This window comes from Dysidea avara, chromosome 7 (genome assembly GCF_963678975.1).
Source record: "Dysidea avara chromosome 7, odDysAvar1.4, whole genome shotgun sequence".
NCBI classification, from domain to species: domain Eukaryota; kingdom Metazoa; phylum Porifera; class Demospongiae; order Dictyoceratida; family Dysideidae; genus Dysidea; species Dysidea avara.
In genome coordinates, this window is record NC_089278.1 from 20,401,768 (window position 1) to 20,421,288 (window position 19,521).

The window sequence follows — 19,521 nt, forward strand, 5'->3', positions numbered from 1 at the left end:
TACAGCTACAGGCATAGCTACTGTACGTGGTATGATTACCATAATAATACTCTTCCAGGAATTCTAGTAACAATGACAACTTGAAAATATGGTAGCAAATGTCTGGATCTCAGCAGACTGTATCAATTAAGCAGGTATAGCTAAATGAAATGCATTCAAACATAAAAAAGTGGTAAGCACAATGTATAGTAATGAAGATGATCAACTCCACCTCAACACAGAAAAAAACATTTAAAAGGCTCACAACCACAGGTAATTGGTGAACAATAATACAACTGTATATCCAAATTGATTTCATATACACATAGGGAAAAAACTAGAGAGTGTGGTACTTGCAAAAGGCTGTACTAGGGCAAACTGTGAGAAGTGTGCTAAATGTCAAGATATGCCAACATATGGAGGACCAGGAAAGAAGACAAGGCCATGCAGTGAAGGGAAATGTGAAAGGTCTATACAAATTTATGGTTAATGGAATGGAAATTTGCTATTAACACTTATAGATTAATAAAATTAATGAACAATGCTCTAGTATGTACAAGTTGAGCTGGATCCTGAAAAAAAACTGTATTTTTTTTCTCAAAAGAATTAACATTTCAGTTAACCAGATGATTATAGCAGTAGCAGTAAATGTATCATCAACAGACATATGTGGTTTGGTTCCATTACATATTGGGGAAACAGTTGTAATGGACACAATACTTTTTATGGCTTATTTATTGGACATTTTGATTGGCCGTAAGTATTGTGTCAAGTACTTGAATCAAGATTTTGAAATATTTTTAGCTTGTCATGATCAAGCAGTACTACATGCCAAATTTCAAGTTTGTGTGTAATTGCATCCATGAGTTAGTTATTAAAATGTTATTGAGTATCCAGTTTAACATGTACACACTATAACAAGGTCTGAGAATGAATTACTGCAGTACTAACACATGCTAACTTGCCATATTGTGTATGTATTTAGGAAAATATTCAGCCTGCTGGCAAGCTAATTAAAATTGTACTCAATATACTGTCTGGATATTTTTTTAGGTATAGCTGATGAGTTGCCGTTGTCATTATGATGCATATTCACCAGACAACAGGGGTGGAGAACAGTACTCAAAAGTGGGGGGGGGGGAGTCATGTAGGTTGGCTGTAAGTTACAAAGTGTTTTAAAATCATTAACTGTACCTTAGTGTGCTTTGCACTCTAGCAGCGGCGGAGGAAGTAGTTGATATGAGGGGGGGGGCTCCGCTGAGCTGACCCAGGCTTATTTCTACAGTTTGGTAAGGTGAGACCAAAAAAAAAAAAAAAAAAAAAAAGGTCACAACCAACTGACAAGAGCTTTCCACCTCACCAGCTATCATTTATAGCTGATAAACTACTTAAAAATCCTTACATAGCTCGCTACACACTGACTACTTTATTAGAGTGACTGCTCTATTAGAGTATCTCGATTTTTATCACGGTTTTCAGCCCCACTCCAAGAAAGATAATTTCGGTGTGATATCATTCTGAGGGGGGGCTAAGCCCCCCTCAGCAGACCGAGGGGGGGCTTTAGCCCCCTAGCCCCCCCCCCTTTCCGCCGCCTATGCACTCTAGCATGCAAAATATGCCAATACTAAGGGGTCTGGTTCCCACAGGAAAATTTTGAGATTTGGATGCGTTGAGATTGAATCTGAGAGCATTTTCAGTGGGACATGTGTACTTGAATAGGATACTGCTCTGCAATGACTATCATTGAGACACTGTACAATTAGATACATCAGTAAATGAAGGCATTTCAGATAGACTCATGCTGTTGTTGATTATATACATGCAGATATAAGTGTTAGTGAAGACATTGAATTAACTGCATATAGCAGGGCAAACTAATAATTCCTCTGAATGTTCTATTAGAGAAGTTAGGTGACTGCTCTATTAGAGTATACCGATCTTGTGCACTCCCAGTACTGATTCATGCAGTGTTCCATGCTTGCATAACCTTTAGCACAAATCCCAATAAATAAAGGTAAGGTAAGTTGGCTAATGACTAAAATAGTTGCTTTACTTTGGCAACTGGGCATTGGAAAAGTGAGGGGGGGGGTCTATTTCTCCGCTCCTGCCAGACAAAGTGGTAAAGTAATAAAGATTAAACGAAATGGAAACTGCATCACTTTCCTTTCAACTGTTTTGGAGACTTTGAAGTTCGACATGTGTATTCCAGGAAAGATGTAGATACAATAATTATTATTAGTCACTATCCCACTAGGGACCTGTAGGCTATTACAAGCCTGTGCAGAAACATTGTACTAAAATATTGTTGAATGCAAAAAAAATCCTGAATCGATCCACAGACAGCTTGCAGTCCTGAGGTCCCACACAGCTTGGGATTTCCTCTGCATTCAACCTGTACTTAAACATCATGGCATCTTGTGCTTCATTAAGGGTTGATTATTAGTCACTATCCCACTAGGGACCTGCAAAGAAGGCTATTAAACAACACTGCAATACAACATTGTGGGAAAATTGGCAGTCAGGAGTTTGGACTAATCAGGTGAAAATGGTGGCTGTTGCAACAGTTTTGGCAGTGCACAACCCCACACCTAAGTACCCCGAGTTGGAAGAATGCACTCTGTTAAGGCCATTTTAAGTTCTTGTACCACACAAAATTAATTCTCATTATGATGCAGCAGTATCAGCGGATAGAAGGGTGTGTATAGACCAGCTTTTTTATCAGGAACAACCAGTAAACTTATTGAGATATCTGACTCATGCCTAATCTTCTTTGTTGATTATAATGACCAAGTATTCGTCAAGTTGCATTGACTATGCATGGCCTGCAGTTTGTGTTACAATTCATTATGAATCTTTTCTTTTGCTGTATATTCCTTACATATTTCAGAGCATGAATTTGAACTAAGCATATCCCCCCCCCCCCCCCCCCCCCCGGTGACTAGGTGCATGCATGTATGGTGTGTCTTGGTCCAACTCATCAATAGCAACTACATAGGCACACATCATCATACAGTAGTACTGCATCAAATTCACCAACAACTTACCTTAACTAGAGTGACTGATACTCAAGATGTTCTGTTTGGTGTATATCTTTAGGTGGCTCTTATTGACACTAACAGTTAGTTACTGCTGCTATTCTAGTCATCATAGTATATAACAGTTGCCAGTGACAAGATCACATACAGTCCAAAAAACTACACTATTAAAGTACATGTGCACATTTGTGACTGATTGCTGCATAAAGTAGATCACTGTTAAACAGCAACAATAGAATCATTGTTGTACTTTGAACACGCATTCATATAGCTACATGTAACGGATACTGTTTCTCTGTAGCACTCACGGTAAAGTGAGTGTGCTTGTACAGATGACTGACTCAAAATTAAATCACACTATAGCTATAGCCAACACAAACATGAACTACAGTATGTATAAAATCACATGCATGTTAAAAAATATGAAAGCCTAGCAATATAGTACAGAGCTTTCTCAATAGCAAATACATAACTAAAGACGGCAGTTATCAATATGACGTCTGTACTCAGGTAGTTGACCTTCTCTGAACTGCCTTTTACAATTAGGACATATCAGAAAGGGGTCTGGAGCAAGGTGAGAAGTAAATTCCAAATCTTGTTGATTTTGTTGCCGCTGAAAATCAGCTTGATGACGAATCTCCTCATTGATACCCTCTGATACATAATGCTCAGCTTGACCATATGATGGTTGCTCTGACCTCACAGGAGGAGGAGGATGTTGCTGAGGAAAGTTAGCATTGTTTAATACTCAATAGAGATGTACTGATTGAGCATCTATGAACTTTACAATACCAATCCATTCTTAGAAATCAACTACTGATCTACTGATATTGTGAATTAACTGTGCATGTGTTGTCTGGTGTAGCATTTTATACTCTCAAACTTAAGGCTAATCACAGAACTGTTTAGCCAGTGCCCAGTTACACAACACAGACAATTAAGCACCCACAAATATCTGCTACTAAGACTTATTGCTTTGTGTTTGAATCGTTTGCATAATTGTAGGCTGTTGTGGCAGAGATTCTAATGTGGTGTAGCACTATTCCTGCCAAGAAGCTTTGGTTAGTTCATAAGTATGTTTCATTAAACCAAACAGCAAACTAAAGCACTGAAATAAAACTTGTGGTATGGCTTCTTGTAGCTTTTCAAGTGTATCAAACATACGGTAGTATCGTTTAAGTAGGGATCCCCCAAAAATGACATATGCTGCCTACAATGCCTCCTTCAAAAAATCATCCTATAGGCATCTTACACAATGAAAATCACCTTTATGGAATAATATTAGTCCATCTAACATCAAATACTGCATTAAAAACAAAAAAAACACTAATAGGGGGGCTGGATATAGAATTTTCAAAAATCACTATAACTCGGATTTTAGACTGACTGCCAGCCAGCCTGCCTGCCTGCCTGCCTGACCACAGTCATAAGCCTAGAGGCCAAGCTAAGCAGCCCATGGCCACCATTTTATGCTACAATAACAAACTCACCAGTGGGATGTGCCTTTTGGGGTTCTAATGAGTTTGTATCGTCTTCTTGTTGTTGCAATGAAACCATATCAAGGCATTAATTTTCCCTATCAACACTTCCCTTGAGCAGCATATGTAGATGCCGCAAACTTATTTAAGCACTTACATTTGGTAGATACCTGTAACTTCACAATAGGTTCAATGCCATGCCTATTAATCGGTTAATGCGATCTTGGTTGATTAATAACAATTGAGTACCAAGACCACATCTCTTAACAATCTATCACAATGACAGACCCTGTTATTATTGGCCTAGCTGTATCTCATAATGCTAGAACAACGAAAACATGAAATAGTGACACACACCCTGGCTGATTAAAAAATACTCTAATACAGCAGTCATTAACCCAACAGTCACATGTGTATAGCTGTATGCTATAATAAAAGAACCAAATTTAAAAAAAAAGTTAATTTAAAAACGAAGTAGGGATCCAAGTGATAAAAAGTAGTGAAACAAGGGATGAATGATGGTATTACAGCTAGCTTGGTGGGAACATCCCTACTTTGCCATTGAACAAATGATTGTTATAATATGTGACTGTCTCAGCAAAAACCCAACTTTTTTGCACAAGCATGCGTATTGAGAAAATCGAAATTTAAAAATAATCCGTAAAATTACGCATGCTACAAAAAAAACTATGCAAGCTTTTATTGGGTCAGTACTCGAAGAGGGAAGACTTCAATTAATTAAAACTATATACCATCTTATTCGCTTGTTCATGGAGAGTTTGAAAATCATTGTTTCGTTTCTCTAGCTTCAACAGTATGCATGTCACGTGCGTTTGTTTACAATGCGGTAAATGTAAACAATATTGTCATCGTTTCTTCTACCAAACCACCTTCATATCCATATATGCAAGTATCTACAGGGCTAATACTATACCTGGGCTGATGTGCTGATCTGTGGTGAACGTTTTAATCCAAATTGCAACATTGTAGACTAATCCAAACGGAAGTTATGGCTGCAAATGTAAGCGCCTGTAGTTTATTTTTAGTATAGTGGCTGTATAAATTGATTACCTTGCTCTTCCTACTGTCTAGCCCTATAATTCCAAAACTACACATCACAGAAGGCTGAAACTTTGGTGGTCCATTCCTTGGACACTGCTGATATTGCTGAGTGAATTAAAAAAAAAATTATTTGTGAACAAGTCGGGTTTTTGCTGAATGTAGGGATTTTCGCACCAAGCTATGCTGTAATGCCATCATTCATCTCTTGTTTCACAACTTTTTATTGCTTGGATCCCTGCTTCATTTTTAAATTGACAATTTTTAATAAACTATAGAGAAGTGATAGCATATATACCTTAGTCTACGTACTTCATAAATTGAAAAGAGTACAATAGATATATATGTTTGAAGACCCAACCGATTTAGTTTGGTAGATTAATATATCTTTGACTTATAATCCATGACTAAGATCAATTCTGGCTGAAGAAACTATGCTGGAAAATACGGGTGCTTAAATAAATCATACACATACCGTATAGCAGAAAATTTTGGCAGGATAAAAATTTTGGCAAATTGATCATTGTCAGAAATTGGCGAATAATGTTTTGGCAAATACGTCACTTTACTTTGCCCACACCAATTTATATTAATCTGACGGTATTGGCGATGAACCTTTGCGATGTCTACGAATGAAGTACTACAGTTCAAGGCCTCTCATTCGAATTGATGCACTCTTCTTATGTAAATAGCTAGCTATAACAAAAACAACATGCACTACTGCATGTAGCTTGCTAAGTCAGTAATCAAGACTGGAACGCGCATGGCAAGGCATGTGCATGGGAAGCTGAATTGCCCATCTGTCTGAGCTATTAGTCTAAAACCATACTGTATTCAATGGTATACTTGCGGAAGACTAACCACTTACTGCTGTAACAATATTCACTCACTGATGAAGAGCAGCATCTGCTACACTTTCAAGTAAAATTTTGGTGATTCCATCAAATTCACCAAAATTTTCTCCCACTAAAATTTTCCACTATACGGTAACACATGATAACATCCAGCTAGGAATTGGCTCACTGCATTTATTGTGAACAGGCAAATCAATATTTCACTTGTGTCAAATATGTACAAATAAGAAGGTATTAGAATACAGAAACTATTACAGCAGATTATATTCCTACCACATCTTAACCCTTAAACCTGCACATAATGTTAAGGAATAGGTGATTATACAAAGCCATTTTAAATGGCCTGTCTAGCCAGACTAGCCTAATTTAGTCTAAAGCTATATACCAACAGAAAGTTTATTCATCGGCTACTTGAGGAAGTCTAAATAACCACTGTAACAACAGAGGCTTACTTGTTGTGGAGCAATGAAAAAATCGCGACTCAATTTTCCGTTATTTCTCAATATTTGTGAAGGCAGCCATATTAACAATTAATTAAATCTTGTGAGCTATATATGGCGTGACTCGCTATTGAATGGGGAATCGCCTCGTGTTTATTTTACATGACTGGAGATAATAACCATCTTCTATTCGTATGTAAGGGGTTTGCGTGTTCATTTTGAGTAATGATAATTTCAGGATGAGTTTTGGGCCCATGCTTTTGTGCTAGGGTAAACCCCTAGGTGCTATTTTAATCCTTGTTTAATTACAAAAAAGATGGTGTTAATTACATCCACACAAAAACAGCCAAGCTGTGAAAAATGGTGCGGCCTTAAAAAGCCTGGGTGAAAGAGTTGTGAAATCATAGGTGGCAGCCGAGAAATGGCTGCAATGATGTTAATGCTAATAAATTTTAACAATGCGCACAGCCATTATTAAAATTTTTTAGCATTAACATCATTGCAGCCATTTCTTGGCCGTCACCCTTGATTTCACAACTTTTTTCACCCAGACTTTTTAAGACCGCACAATTTTTTCACAGCTTGGCTGTTTTTGTGTGGGTTTCACTCCTTTTTGTATTTTATAAGGCCCCAAAACCAGCCTATGGCTAACTGAGAGGTTTTTTTACTCACATTTCTTCTTTTCTATGTAGATACAATGATGATTATCGAAGACAGACTTATAAATGTATTTCATTGCATGATTTAATTCAATATTTGATAATATTATTGTAATACTCTAATAGAGTGCACATTTTTTGAGGACTTCTAATAGAACATACATAGAATGTTCTAGAACAATCTAGTACTTCTATTGGTAGATCTATGAAATTACAAATGTTTGATTATAAGCAGATTTCAACTGGAAATTTCATTTAGGGGGTTGGAGGGATTTTTTCCTTACTTTGGCCCCTTTTCTGTTACACCTTTTCAGCCATAAGTCACTAAGTCTAAGTCCTTGAAATTAGGTTAGGTAATCCTAAGGCTGCAGCACATGTTGCTGTCAGACCCTCAGTGCTGGTCACTGTAAAGCATTAATACAATACAATACAATACAATTTATAAAGCAGAAATTAAGTGAGGTGATCAGCCAAGGTAGCAGTGGTTCAGTGGTTAAGGATGCAGGTGTTAGGTATGGAGGTCCCTGGTTCGAACTCTGGTAAGTTTTTTTTTCGACATTTTTTGCACACATTTTTTACCCCATGGTGACTGCTCTATTAGAGTATCTCGATCCAATGATTTTACACTTGTTTAGTTTTTGCTTTATAACTTTTTCGCTGTAACTCTATTGCTATTCAAACTATCAAAAGGTACTGCTACGATGCTCAGCCTATCTACACACCAATTTTCAAGTCATTTCTATACTTGGTTTACCCTGTAGCCGTGACAGAAGATTGATCTTTTTTTACGTGAATAAATGCTCATAACTCCCTGAATATTACTCTCCTTCACAACAAACTTGGTACGTAAATCCACCGTTACACACTCTTCATTTGTGCCAAAGATCGAGGCAATCGAGTTACACGTTTGTGTTTTATGGCAATTTTTGCAAAGTGTGTGAAAAGAAATCGAAGGCCCCATAGCCCCCCGTACGGCATAAGAAGAAAAAAACAAAGAAATTAAAACGACATTTTGAACGCCCATATCTCGCAAATGGCTGTTGCGAATTTTATCAAAGTTGCTGCGTGGCGTACACTACTTGGGGGACAGCTATAATACAAAAATGGTGTGCTTTGGAGAAGGGGCCATGGAGCTAAGCACGCATGAAAAAGCTGTTTTCTTTCTTCCTGTAAATATACTCACGGTGTGGTCGCCGGTTTTCTTGGCCGCGTGACACACTACTGTGTGTCTTGATAACCATAGAAAGAATGGTTCATAAGTTACAGCACTTTATTTACAGCTATGCGTACACATTGATTTTATTGGATTTAAGGGTTAAATAAGCCTTTCTAATGTATGGAATATTTGTAGCAGTCATGATCAGGCTAATACAATGGCATACATATATGTTTCATCAATTTCAAGGATTGTTATGCTGTGTACTGAAGCAATTAAAATTATGTATATGTAGCATCATGCATTCGTACCCTGTGTAATTTATTAACATTTTGCAAACATGTTTATGCTCAGTTGGCCACATGCAAGACAAAGAGCACAATGGAGCTTTAAAAACGAAGAGATATGCAAATCTCTATAGCATCAAAAGTCAGCCTCAAAGGCTTTGGCTAAACAATTTATGCAAGAAATCATAATCCACACAAAAACAGCCAAGCTATGAAAAAAATGGTGTGACCTTTTAAAAAGCCTGGGTGAAAAAAGTTGTGGAATCAAAGGTGGCGGCTAAGAAATGGCTGCAATGAAGTTAATGCTAATAAATTTTTACAATGCACACAGCCATTATTAAATTTTTTTAGCATTAACATCATTGCAACCATTTCTTTGCTGCCACCTTTGATTCCACAACTTTTTTCACCCAGGCTTTTTGAAAGGTCACACCATTTTTTTCACAGCTTGGCTGTTTTTGTGTGGATTTCATTCCTTTTCATACTTTATAAGGCCCCAAACCAGCCTATGGCTGCTTTTTTTACTCGCACTTCTTCTTTTCTATGTAGATACAATGATAATTATTGAAGACAGACTTATAAATGTAATTCATTGCATGATTTAATTCAATATTTGATAATATATTCTAATATTCTAATAGAGTGCACATTTTTTGAGGACTTCTAATAGAACATACATAGAATGTTCTAGAACAATCCAGTACTTCTATTGGTAGATCTATGAAATTACAAACATTTGATTATAAGCAAATTTCAACTAGAAATTTCATTTATAAAGCAGAAATTAAGTGAGGTGATCAGCCAAGGTAGCAGTGGTTCAGTGGTTAAGGATGCAGGTGTTAGGTATGGAGGTCCCTGGTTCAAACTCCGGTAAGTTTATTCGACATTTTTGTACACCTTTTTTACCCCACAGTGACTGCTCTATTAGAGTATCTCAATCCTGTGATTTTACACTTGCTTGGTTTTTGCTTTATAACTTTGTCGCTGTAACTCTATTGCTATACAAACTATCAAAAGGCACTGCTACGATGATCAGCCTATCTACACACCGATTTTCAAGTTATTTCTATACTCGGTTTACCCTGTGGCCGTGACAGAAGTTTGATCTTTTTTACATGAATAAATGCTCATAACTCCTTGAATATTCCTCAGATTTACAACACACTTGGTATGTGAATCCATCATTACACACTCTTCATTTGTGCCAAAGATCAAGGCAATTGAGTTACACATTTGCATTTTATAGCAATTTTTGCAGCAAAGTGTGTGAAAAGAAACCGAAGCCCCCGTAGCCTCCTTAAAGCATAAGAAAAAAAATTAAAAAAATTATAACAAAAATTTGAACGCCCATATCTTCAAAATGACTGTTGTGAATTTAATCAAATTTGCTGTGTGGCGTACCCTACCTACCTGGGAGACAGCTATAATGCAAAAGTGGTATGCTTTGGAGAAGGGGCCATGGAGCTATGGACACATGAAAATGCTGTTTTCTTTCTTCATTTCAATACACTCAGGGTGTGGTCGCCAGCTTTCTTGGCCGCATGGCACACTATTGTGTGTCTTGATATAAATACCAAAAGAATATGCTTATATTTATATCCACACAAAAACAGCCAAGCTGTGAAAAAATGGTGTGGCCTAAAAAAATCCTGGGTGAAAAAAGTTGTGAAATTAAGGTGGCAACCAAGAAATGGCTGCAATGATATAAATTTTAACAATGCACACAGCCATTATTAAATTTTTTTAGCATTTTACATTAACTACAAAGCTATATCTACAGCCGCATGCATAGATACATTTACTGTCTTGTACTTTAACAAAAGTGTGGTATATACAATAAATGTGACTGGATTTTGGAAAAACAATCTAAATCACACATTAGAATTTTCAAGATAAAATGGTTTTAAAGAATTTAAGTCAGGATAACTTGCCAAGGATAGCAAGCACATATAACATGAAATTTACAAAATAGATGCATCAATCTATTACCTTCCAGGTCACTTCCAGTACTTGTAGCTGCTTTTAGAGTTTCCTGCCAAATAAGATAGGAAATTTGAGCAGTTGGACAAGCAAAGTAGTATCACGAGTGTTCACAACAGGCTGGCAGGTGGCAGGGTGGGCATGAAATAGACTTCAAAATGGAGGCAGATCACGATTGGAGTCCAGACATGAGATTACAGGGCTGTGCTGGCTCCTTAGTGGCTGATATGTAGCAACATCAACAGACAAAACATCTAGACAAAATTAGTGACAGATGATGTTGGTCAGATGTAGGGATGTCAAAACTATGAAATTTCTTCTTCCGTAAATTTCATTAAAAAGTGGCACAATGAATTGCGCGTCTTTCAGACAGTTTAGGCACTAAAATTTTTCATTTCAAAGTGATGAACTGATGAAGGTAGTGCTCTTCTAGTGAGTTTCCTAATAATTAGAGTAGTTAGGTGCGTGTGCTGGTAAACCCCAGTGTTAGCTAGTTCCCTGCCTAGAAAATGTATGGAAGATGACAGCAGGCTGGTTTTGTCGATTGCCATGCACAACAGTGTTCCAGTTAGTCAATAGGTTGGTTTTTAGTCAGTACACTATGCAACTTGAATGCCTGTATTAGTTTCCTGGCAATTCTACGCAAATGATAATACAAAGCAACGTAATCACCCATTCGTCACTTTTTTGTTTTGTTTTGTGCCATGGCTACCAATGGTGCTCAATAGAGAAGTCTGGAGAGCCACCTATTTGTTTATTTAACAATTACTGGCTACCACAAAAGTAAATCTAATCCAAAACAGCCAAGCTGTAAAAAAGAGTGCGGCCCTCAAAAAGGCTATGATATGAAATCCAAGGTGGCGGTCAAGAAATGGCTGTGATGGTAGGTTAATGGTAAAAATTTTAATAATGACAATTCAGGTGAATTTTGTGCTGCCTTTCACATCTTTTTTCACCATAGCCTTTTTGAGGGCCGCACTCTTTTTTTAACTGCTTGGCTGTTTTGGATTAGATTAGCATTAACATCATTGCAGCCATTTCTTGGCACCTTTGTATTGATTTCACAAATTTTTTCATCCAAGCTTTTTAAGGCCGCACTATTTTTTCACAGCTTGGCTGTTTTTGTGTGGATGTTTATTTACATTGTGATGACAAAAGAATCTATCAACAACTTATCTTTAGTTAATATGCCTTTCTTCTCAAATACAGAAACTATTACTGGTCAAAACTATGTACCGGGGTATAATTACAAATTCACGGTGAACATAATTAGCCTAGTTTCAACTCTCCACATCATAAGTTATAATTGTTTATTTGTACACCTGTAAATTAATTTCTTAATAATTTCTGTACAAACTGATTTACATATTTGTTTGACCAGTTATCCAGTAGTGTATCTCCTAAACTACTCAACTTAGGAGACTGAAACTTTGCCAGTCCATTCCTCTGTCCCTATAGATAACTGACACCAACAAAATGAATTTTTTTAAATGTATCAACATTGACAGTTTTCTAAAATTAGATCTGGTTTTAAAATTAAGCAAGATAGCAAAGTATTAACCAAGGACAAATATGTGACCCAGTCTGACAAAACCAGGCTTATCGCCTATTTAAAAGTATTGAGAAATGCCTGTTTTAAGTATTTAGTGTGTTGTAGCTCGCCAATGGTTGAAGCTATGTGTACCAAATTTTCACACATTTTACACCAATTCATTACCTTCCAGAGCATCCACTGTGCAAGTAGCCAACAACTAAGTTTCTTACCATTTTAGATAGTTTTTAAACCGAGGCTGACTGTATCAGGCGAGCTGCAAATTGGGTGGGAGCTGGAAGGCGGGCAAGATGGTGTTCAAAAAATTAAAAGGAAGGCCGAGGGATGAATTAGGCCAAGTTTTGAGCCATTGACTTCTCAAAACTGGCTAAAATGAAAGGAAATTCACAGCAGAGGTACTTATTCAACACCACAGAGCTGTACAGCCACATACAGTCATTCCCAGGCTGACCAGAGCTCCATTAAGGCCCCACACCACACATACGGATCGCCACTGGGTTTGGGAAAAGCAGCCAGCAAAACCAAACCACTCAAGCCTAGCTGATTTTAAATGTGGAATTAGATAGTTTATTCATGTAACTGTGTGTCCTGGGTGAAAAATCGAATCTGTTGACATGGGCGATAAGACCGGTTTTCTCAGACTGGGTCACATATTAAAACTAATAGAATACCTGATTAAATTGTATTTCACTTAATCTCTGTACTTCTTTCTTGTAAAATATTAAATGTTCCTTAGTTGTGTTTAGCTCTTCTTGTACTTTTGCTTTCTCATCAAAGACTCTCTGCACTTTCTTCTCCATTTGCTGCATCTTTGCATCTTTATCAGCAGAAACTTGCTCTGCAGCACTTGCCTGTAAATACCTCCTGTTCATCTCTTCCTAAAGTCATAAACACAACACTAATAACTTTATTTCTGCTGCTACCTTGACAGCCTGGCCACTACACAGTTTGAAACTCTCTATGTTGCAATGTCCATTGTAAGAAATAAATAACTGATAATGTCATAACTATAACTTTTATTCTAACTAAGTTATAGGCAGGATTGTTGTTGTTAATATTGTGATAGCACAAGTAGTGTCCGTTCGGACTATTAGTGCTGAAATCCGTAAACCAATGACTTGATGTTGTTGAACCTTTGCCTTCACTGATTTGATACTTTGAACTTCAAGCATTAAGGTTGTGGTACCGTGGCATTTTTGACAACAGTACCACAGAAAATGAATTAAATCGGTAATTAGAATTTGTTCTTTTTGTAGATGATGAGATGCTGGCAATTACAACAAAAAGTTCTTGTACTAGAGAAAAGAAATGCTGAAGCAGATACGCTACTACAGACAAAATGGACTGATATCCTGTAGGAAATGTTGAAACTCAGTTTGTTGATTGGCAGAGTGCTACTAAGTTTAGAAATGAAACTTATGAGTTTAACAGCAAACAATAAATTGGTGGAAGCAAAGAGTGTTACCTATGTAGTTTGGAAGCTTTAGGTGATACTACTGAACATCGTCATTTTGTAGCACTGAGTACAGAGAAGCTGCTCCAGAAAGTACTTTACCAGTTGTACAATTACATGATGAAGGGAGAAGTGGCCTGGACAGTTGCCAAATTACAGAAACTATTGGGAAAACATATCAATGGCTGGTGGTGAGCTCTATTCTCCTCCATCCCAACTTCCACTATCAAAGTCAGTTCACAAACCAATTGCAACTTACCATTACAGAGAGTTCTGTAATTCCAAGACTACTGTAATGGTGGAACTGTTAACTGGAGGTATATAGTAACAACTATGGAATACCTGACAACTACACTGTTAAACATGAAGTGCTATGGTAGCACCTAGAGGTGCTATGGTAGCACCTAGAGGTGCTATGGTAGCACCTAGAGGTGCTATTTTTTGACTGGAGCAGTAAAACTTTAGCACTTTTAGGTGCTACCATAACATTTTTAGGTGCTACCAATAGCACTTCATTTTAAACAGTGTATGGGAATAGCTGAAGACCTCAGTATGTTTTGAATGCATGTTTTGTGGCCAAGATCTTTGGTGAGATGAATGCTCAAAATATACCACCCAATGTGCTAGAAAGAGGTTCTAGGTTTTCCAAAGATGTCATGCAGCTAAGGATTTTCCAAAGCAGAGAAACTGTTTTCATTGTAGCACCACAGAATTCTACATTCAAAACTATTTACAGTTACAGAAAACAAACTGCCAGAGCTTGGATTAGTACACAGGATGACATGGAAGGATCTAATACTGAAAGAGCCACTATAGCCTGTGGGAATCAGGTTTTGAAGTGGACAGCTACAACCACAGTAGTGAATAACCCAGATAATTTAGTCAACCCATGTTAGAATGATCTTGGACTTTGCAACTTTGGGAGTCAAAGAACTTACATAGTAGAGAAGTTGTCTGAGAACCTGAAGTTGAAACAAAAACCACTAGAGAGACTCGCAGTTATTGAGTAGTAACATTTGGGTCCAACAAGCCATACATATCAAGTATTAGACCTACAGCATTGTTGCTTATGCTCAAGGATGGAAGCTTGATGTCCATCTAGGCCAGCGTCACACCTCACATTACTGGGAAAATAAGCCGTGTTCCATTGAACCCAGTAGATTTTATCTTTCTCAAGAATGAAGGTTGGGAGCCCAAGCTTGCTGATACCCTTTCTACTAACTCTGAACATACATAGTTCAATTGAAATGTTGATCAGTAATGGCTATTACTTTAATTTAATTCTTCCAAAGAAGATCGAGTTGGGAGGGGGTTAATTTTGTTTTGGTCTGGATATTAAGACAATGATATCTTTCTGCAGACAATTCTGCAGATATACCCAGTTTGTTAGTGAGCACTCTGGAACTCACACGCTTATCGGTATTGATTCATCTGATTAAGCTAATTTGAATGTTTTTTTTGAATCTGGAATCATGGACTCACCGTTGACCTCTGAGGATGATCAGGCTTTAGAGATGTTTAATTAATACTTCAGTGAAATTAGATATTGATACGTATGTAGATACAGCTATACCTACGTAGTATCCTGGCTATGGAAGGTATCCACTCTGTTATTACCGGAGAACTACACTTGGTCGATTGAAGTCCACTCTTAACAAGTTGAAAATTTGCTTGAAATCTATTATGCAGCTATCCAAGAGCAAGTAGAATGAGGCATAGTTAAGAAGGCATCCAGTGTGACTGAAAAAAGGTGTGGTTAAACACTACTGTACATACTGTACCATGCAGTAATAACCCCCACAAAAAGTACCACTAAAGTATGGATGGCATATGATACTACTGCAAAGGAAAGACAGAGTAATAAGAGTGTAAATAAATGCCTGTACGTGGATTGCTCATTAGATTTCGTTTGAATACTATTGCTGTGGTGGCAGACATAGAGAAGACCTATTAAGCTGGTATAGGACAATCTAAATGTGACCTGATTTTATGATTGAAGGACCCTAAGTGTGATATATATATATAGACTGAGAACTTGCACATGTACACACCACACTGATTCTGTATCATGCACACATAATCATTGTAACTGTATATTCTAATTGTATCGCACCTTACGCATGCGCACAATTGATCTGTACCTCATACCTTGTTACATGGTGACAGGAGTGGGATATGGCTAATAGCTATAATGTATCGCTTCAACCTCCCCCGACATTCTGCTTCGACGAACCTGATGAATGGCCCAAGTGGCGACGCCGTTTCGAACAGTTCCGTGTAGCGTCGGGTCTAGACAAGGAGGACGAAGTCCGGCAAGTTAGTACACTTCTCTATTGTTTGGGGGAAGAAGCTGACGACATTTTAACTTCGACCAACATAGCAGAAGATAACAGAAAGAAATATTCTGAGGTACTGGCAAAATTCGAAGGACATTTTAAAGTCCGCAAGAATGTAATTTTTGAGCGAGCGCGCTTCAACAGACGTGGACAAGAAGAAGGCGAAACAGTGGAACACTTTATTGCTAGCCTATACCAGCTTTCAGAGGACTGTCAGTATGGTGAGATGAGGAATGAAATGATCAGAGACCGATTGGTGGTAGGAATCTATGATTTGGCCTTGTCAGAGAGACTGAAAACTGATGAAACATTGACATTAGACAAAGCCAAAAAACTGATTCGACAAAGAGATGCAGTCAGAGAACAGCAACAAATTCTGAGAAAGGGAGAGGACTCTTCATTAGATTACATGGGGAAACGGCCTACAGGTCGGCCATTCAACAGAGGTTCATTACCTAAGTGTTCACGATGTGGTAAGAGTCACCCCAAGAACCAGTGCCCAGCCAAGGACACTATCTGTTATAAATGCCACCACCGAGGCCATTTTGGCAAGTTCTGTTTCTCTAAGACAATGGCAACAGTCTCAGAGGAGACACCTTCTGATGACACAACTGAGACGTCGGATTCCACACCTCAATTTCTGGATGCAGTCTCCCACCAGTCCACAACAACCACCACTTGGCACATTCGCACCACAATCAATGGAAAAGAAGTGGTTTTCAAAATTGACACAGGGGCAGAAGTCACAGCCATATCTAAGGAAGTGTACATGGCAATTGGCCATCCTAAACTCCAACGCCCTGGTAAGATACTGTGTGGACCAAGTAAGCAACCTTTAGATGTACTGGGGCGTATTACAGTCCAGCTAACATACAAGCAACGCAGTATCCGACACCACGTTTACATTGTTCAATCACTCAACCAGAATTTACTTGGATTACCGGAAATTCTAGCTCTGAATATCCTCTCAAGATTGGACAATCTGAGCACTACCTCTACCATTCCATCACAATTTCCAGACCTATTTCAGGGGTTGGGGACAATGAAGACAGAATATGAGATCAAACTCCAACATGAGGCCAGGCCCTTTGCCCTTAGCACTGCACGCCAAATTCCCATTCCTTTACGTGATAAAGTGGAACATGAACTCCAACAGATGAAAGCCACAGGTGTGATCAGTAAAGTGAGCCAACCAACTGACTGGTGTGCTGGGATGGTGGTTGTCCAGAAGAAATCTGGCAATGTACGGATATGCGTAGATATGAAGCCATTAAACAAACATGTCCTTCGTGAGATCCACCCAATGACTCATGTAGATGACACTCTAGCACAACTAGCAGGAACAAGAATCTTTTCAAAACTTGATGCCAATAGTGGATTTTGGCAGATACCCCTGGCCACTAGTTGCAGACACCTCACCACTTTCATAACACCATTTGGGAACTTCTGGTTCAACAAACTCCCCTTTGGGATTTCTAGTGCCCCAGAAGTGTTCCAGAAGCAAATGGGCAAGATTCTAGAAGGTTTAGCAGGAGTCCTCTGCCATCTAGATGATATCTTAGTGTATGGTACTAACATGGAAGAACACGATTGTCCATTGAAAACTGTCTTAGAGAAGATCCGCTCTGCTGGACTCACTCTAAATCCCAGTAAATGTGAGTTTACAAAGACTTCAATTACCTTCCTTGGCCATGTCATCAATAACAAAGGTATTTCTGCTGACCCACAGAAATTATCTGCCATAAAGCAGATGTCACCACCTACAAATGTCACTGAGCTTAGGAGATTCATGGGATAGTAAACCAATTAGGCAAATTTTCTCCAAAGGTTGCTGAACTCTCAGCCCCAATATGGAAGTTGTTGAGCACCAAGAATGCATGGCTGTGGGGCCCTGAACAAGAGACATCTTTCAGCGATTTGATATCAGAACTGACCACTCCAACAATTCTCAAGTTTTATGACCCCTCAGCTCTCACCAAGATATCAGCAGATGCCTCCTCGTATGGCCTTGGGGCGGTCCTACTTCAGTCCAGTAATTCAGCATGGCATCCTGTTGCATATGCCTCCTGTGCAATGACTGACACAGAAACACATTACGCTAAAAAGGGAAAGGAAGCTCTGACACTTACATGGGCTTGTGAAAAGTTCAGCTGCTACATTCTAGGGAAACATATTGTACTAGAAATCGACCATAAACCATTGGTCCCAATACTATCTTACAAACACCTAGACAACCTACCACCAAGGGTATTAAGATTTCGTCTCAGATTAATGAGGTTTGACTATGATGTTGTTCATGTACCCGGTAAATACCTTTATACCGCTGATATGTTATCCAGGTCACCACTGCAGAATTCCCCTGATGAGAACACCTTGGCTCAACAACAAGAAGCGGAGTACTTTATACAAGCAGTGACCTCCCACCTGCCAGCCAGTGAGACACGTCTGAATGCTTATCGCCAAGGACAAGCTGATAATGCAACTGTAAGTAAAGTAATCACTTACTGTCAGTCAGGGTGGCCCCATAAGAATCAGACTTCAGAGGACCTTAGACCATATTGGGCTATTCGGGGAGAACTTAGCTTGTATGACAACCTCCTACTATATGGCAGCTGCATTGTGATCCCACCAAAGTTACGCAATGAGACATTGGCCAAAATTCACCAAGGCCACCAAGGGATCCAAAGGTGCCTCCTCCATATAAAATCTTCCATTTGGTGGCCAAGTGTCAGTCAGGCAGTTGTAACGTTTGTGAAACACTGCTCTCACTGTCAGAAGATGTATGTACCACCCAAAGAACCTCTCATCTCTTCAACATTGCCAAATCGTCCTTGGAATAGAGTAGCTACAGACCTTTTTGAACTTAACAATACTCACTATCTGGCCGTCGTCGACTATTTCTCCAGGTACCCAGAGGTATGTCAGTTGCAGTCAACTACCTCAGCCAGTGCAGTCAAGGCACTTAAGTCCATCTTTGCCAGACACGGAATTCCATCAGTACTGTTTTCCGACAATGGACCCCAATTTAACTTAATAGCTTTCCAGGAATTTTCCTCTTTATACCACTTCCAACACATAACCAGCAGTCCTCGATATCCTCAAAGCAATGGACTAGCAGAATGGACTGTAAAGACTGTCAAAGCTCTGTTAACTGGTGCCTCAGTCCCATACTTGGCTTTACTCTGTTATCGTGCCACACCACTACCATGGTGCTCAATCAGCCCAGCAGAACTCTTATTTGGCTGTAAGATTG

The 19,521-nt window shown here is 38.6% G+C and overlaps 1 protein-coding gene across 4 annotated transcripts in view; it reads right to left on the bottom strand.

The window, feature by feature from the left end:
- Positions 1-3,395: 3,395 nt before the first annotated feature.
- The window catches only part of LOC136260757 (golgin subfamily A member 6-like protein 7), a 41,062-nt gene continuing 24,936 nt past the window's right edge, over positions 3,396-19,521 (bottom strand). For 2 of the 4 annotated variants that reach the window (XM_066054616.1, XM_066054615.1), the window contains exons 4-5: positions 13,151-13,357; positions 3,396-3,735 (exon numbers count right to left, since the gene is read on the bottom strand). In XM_066054616.1, coding sequence (XP_065910688.1) covers positions 3,487-3,735; positions 13,151-13,357 — 456 coding nt within the window. In that variant the 3' untranslated portion in view covers positions 3,396-3,486. Of the gene's footprint in view, positions 3,736-11,051; positions 11,182-12,326; positions 12,390-13,150; positions 13,358-19,521 lie in introns of those variants that run through there. The other 2 variants (XM_066054618.1, XM_066054617.1) reach the window with 2 other exon arrangements.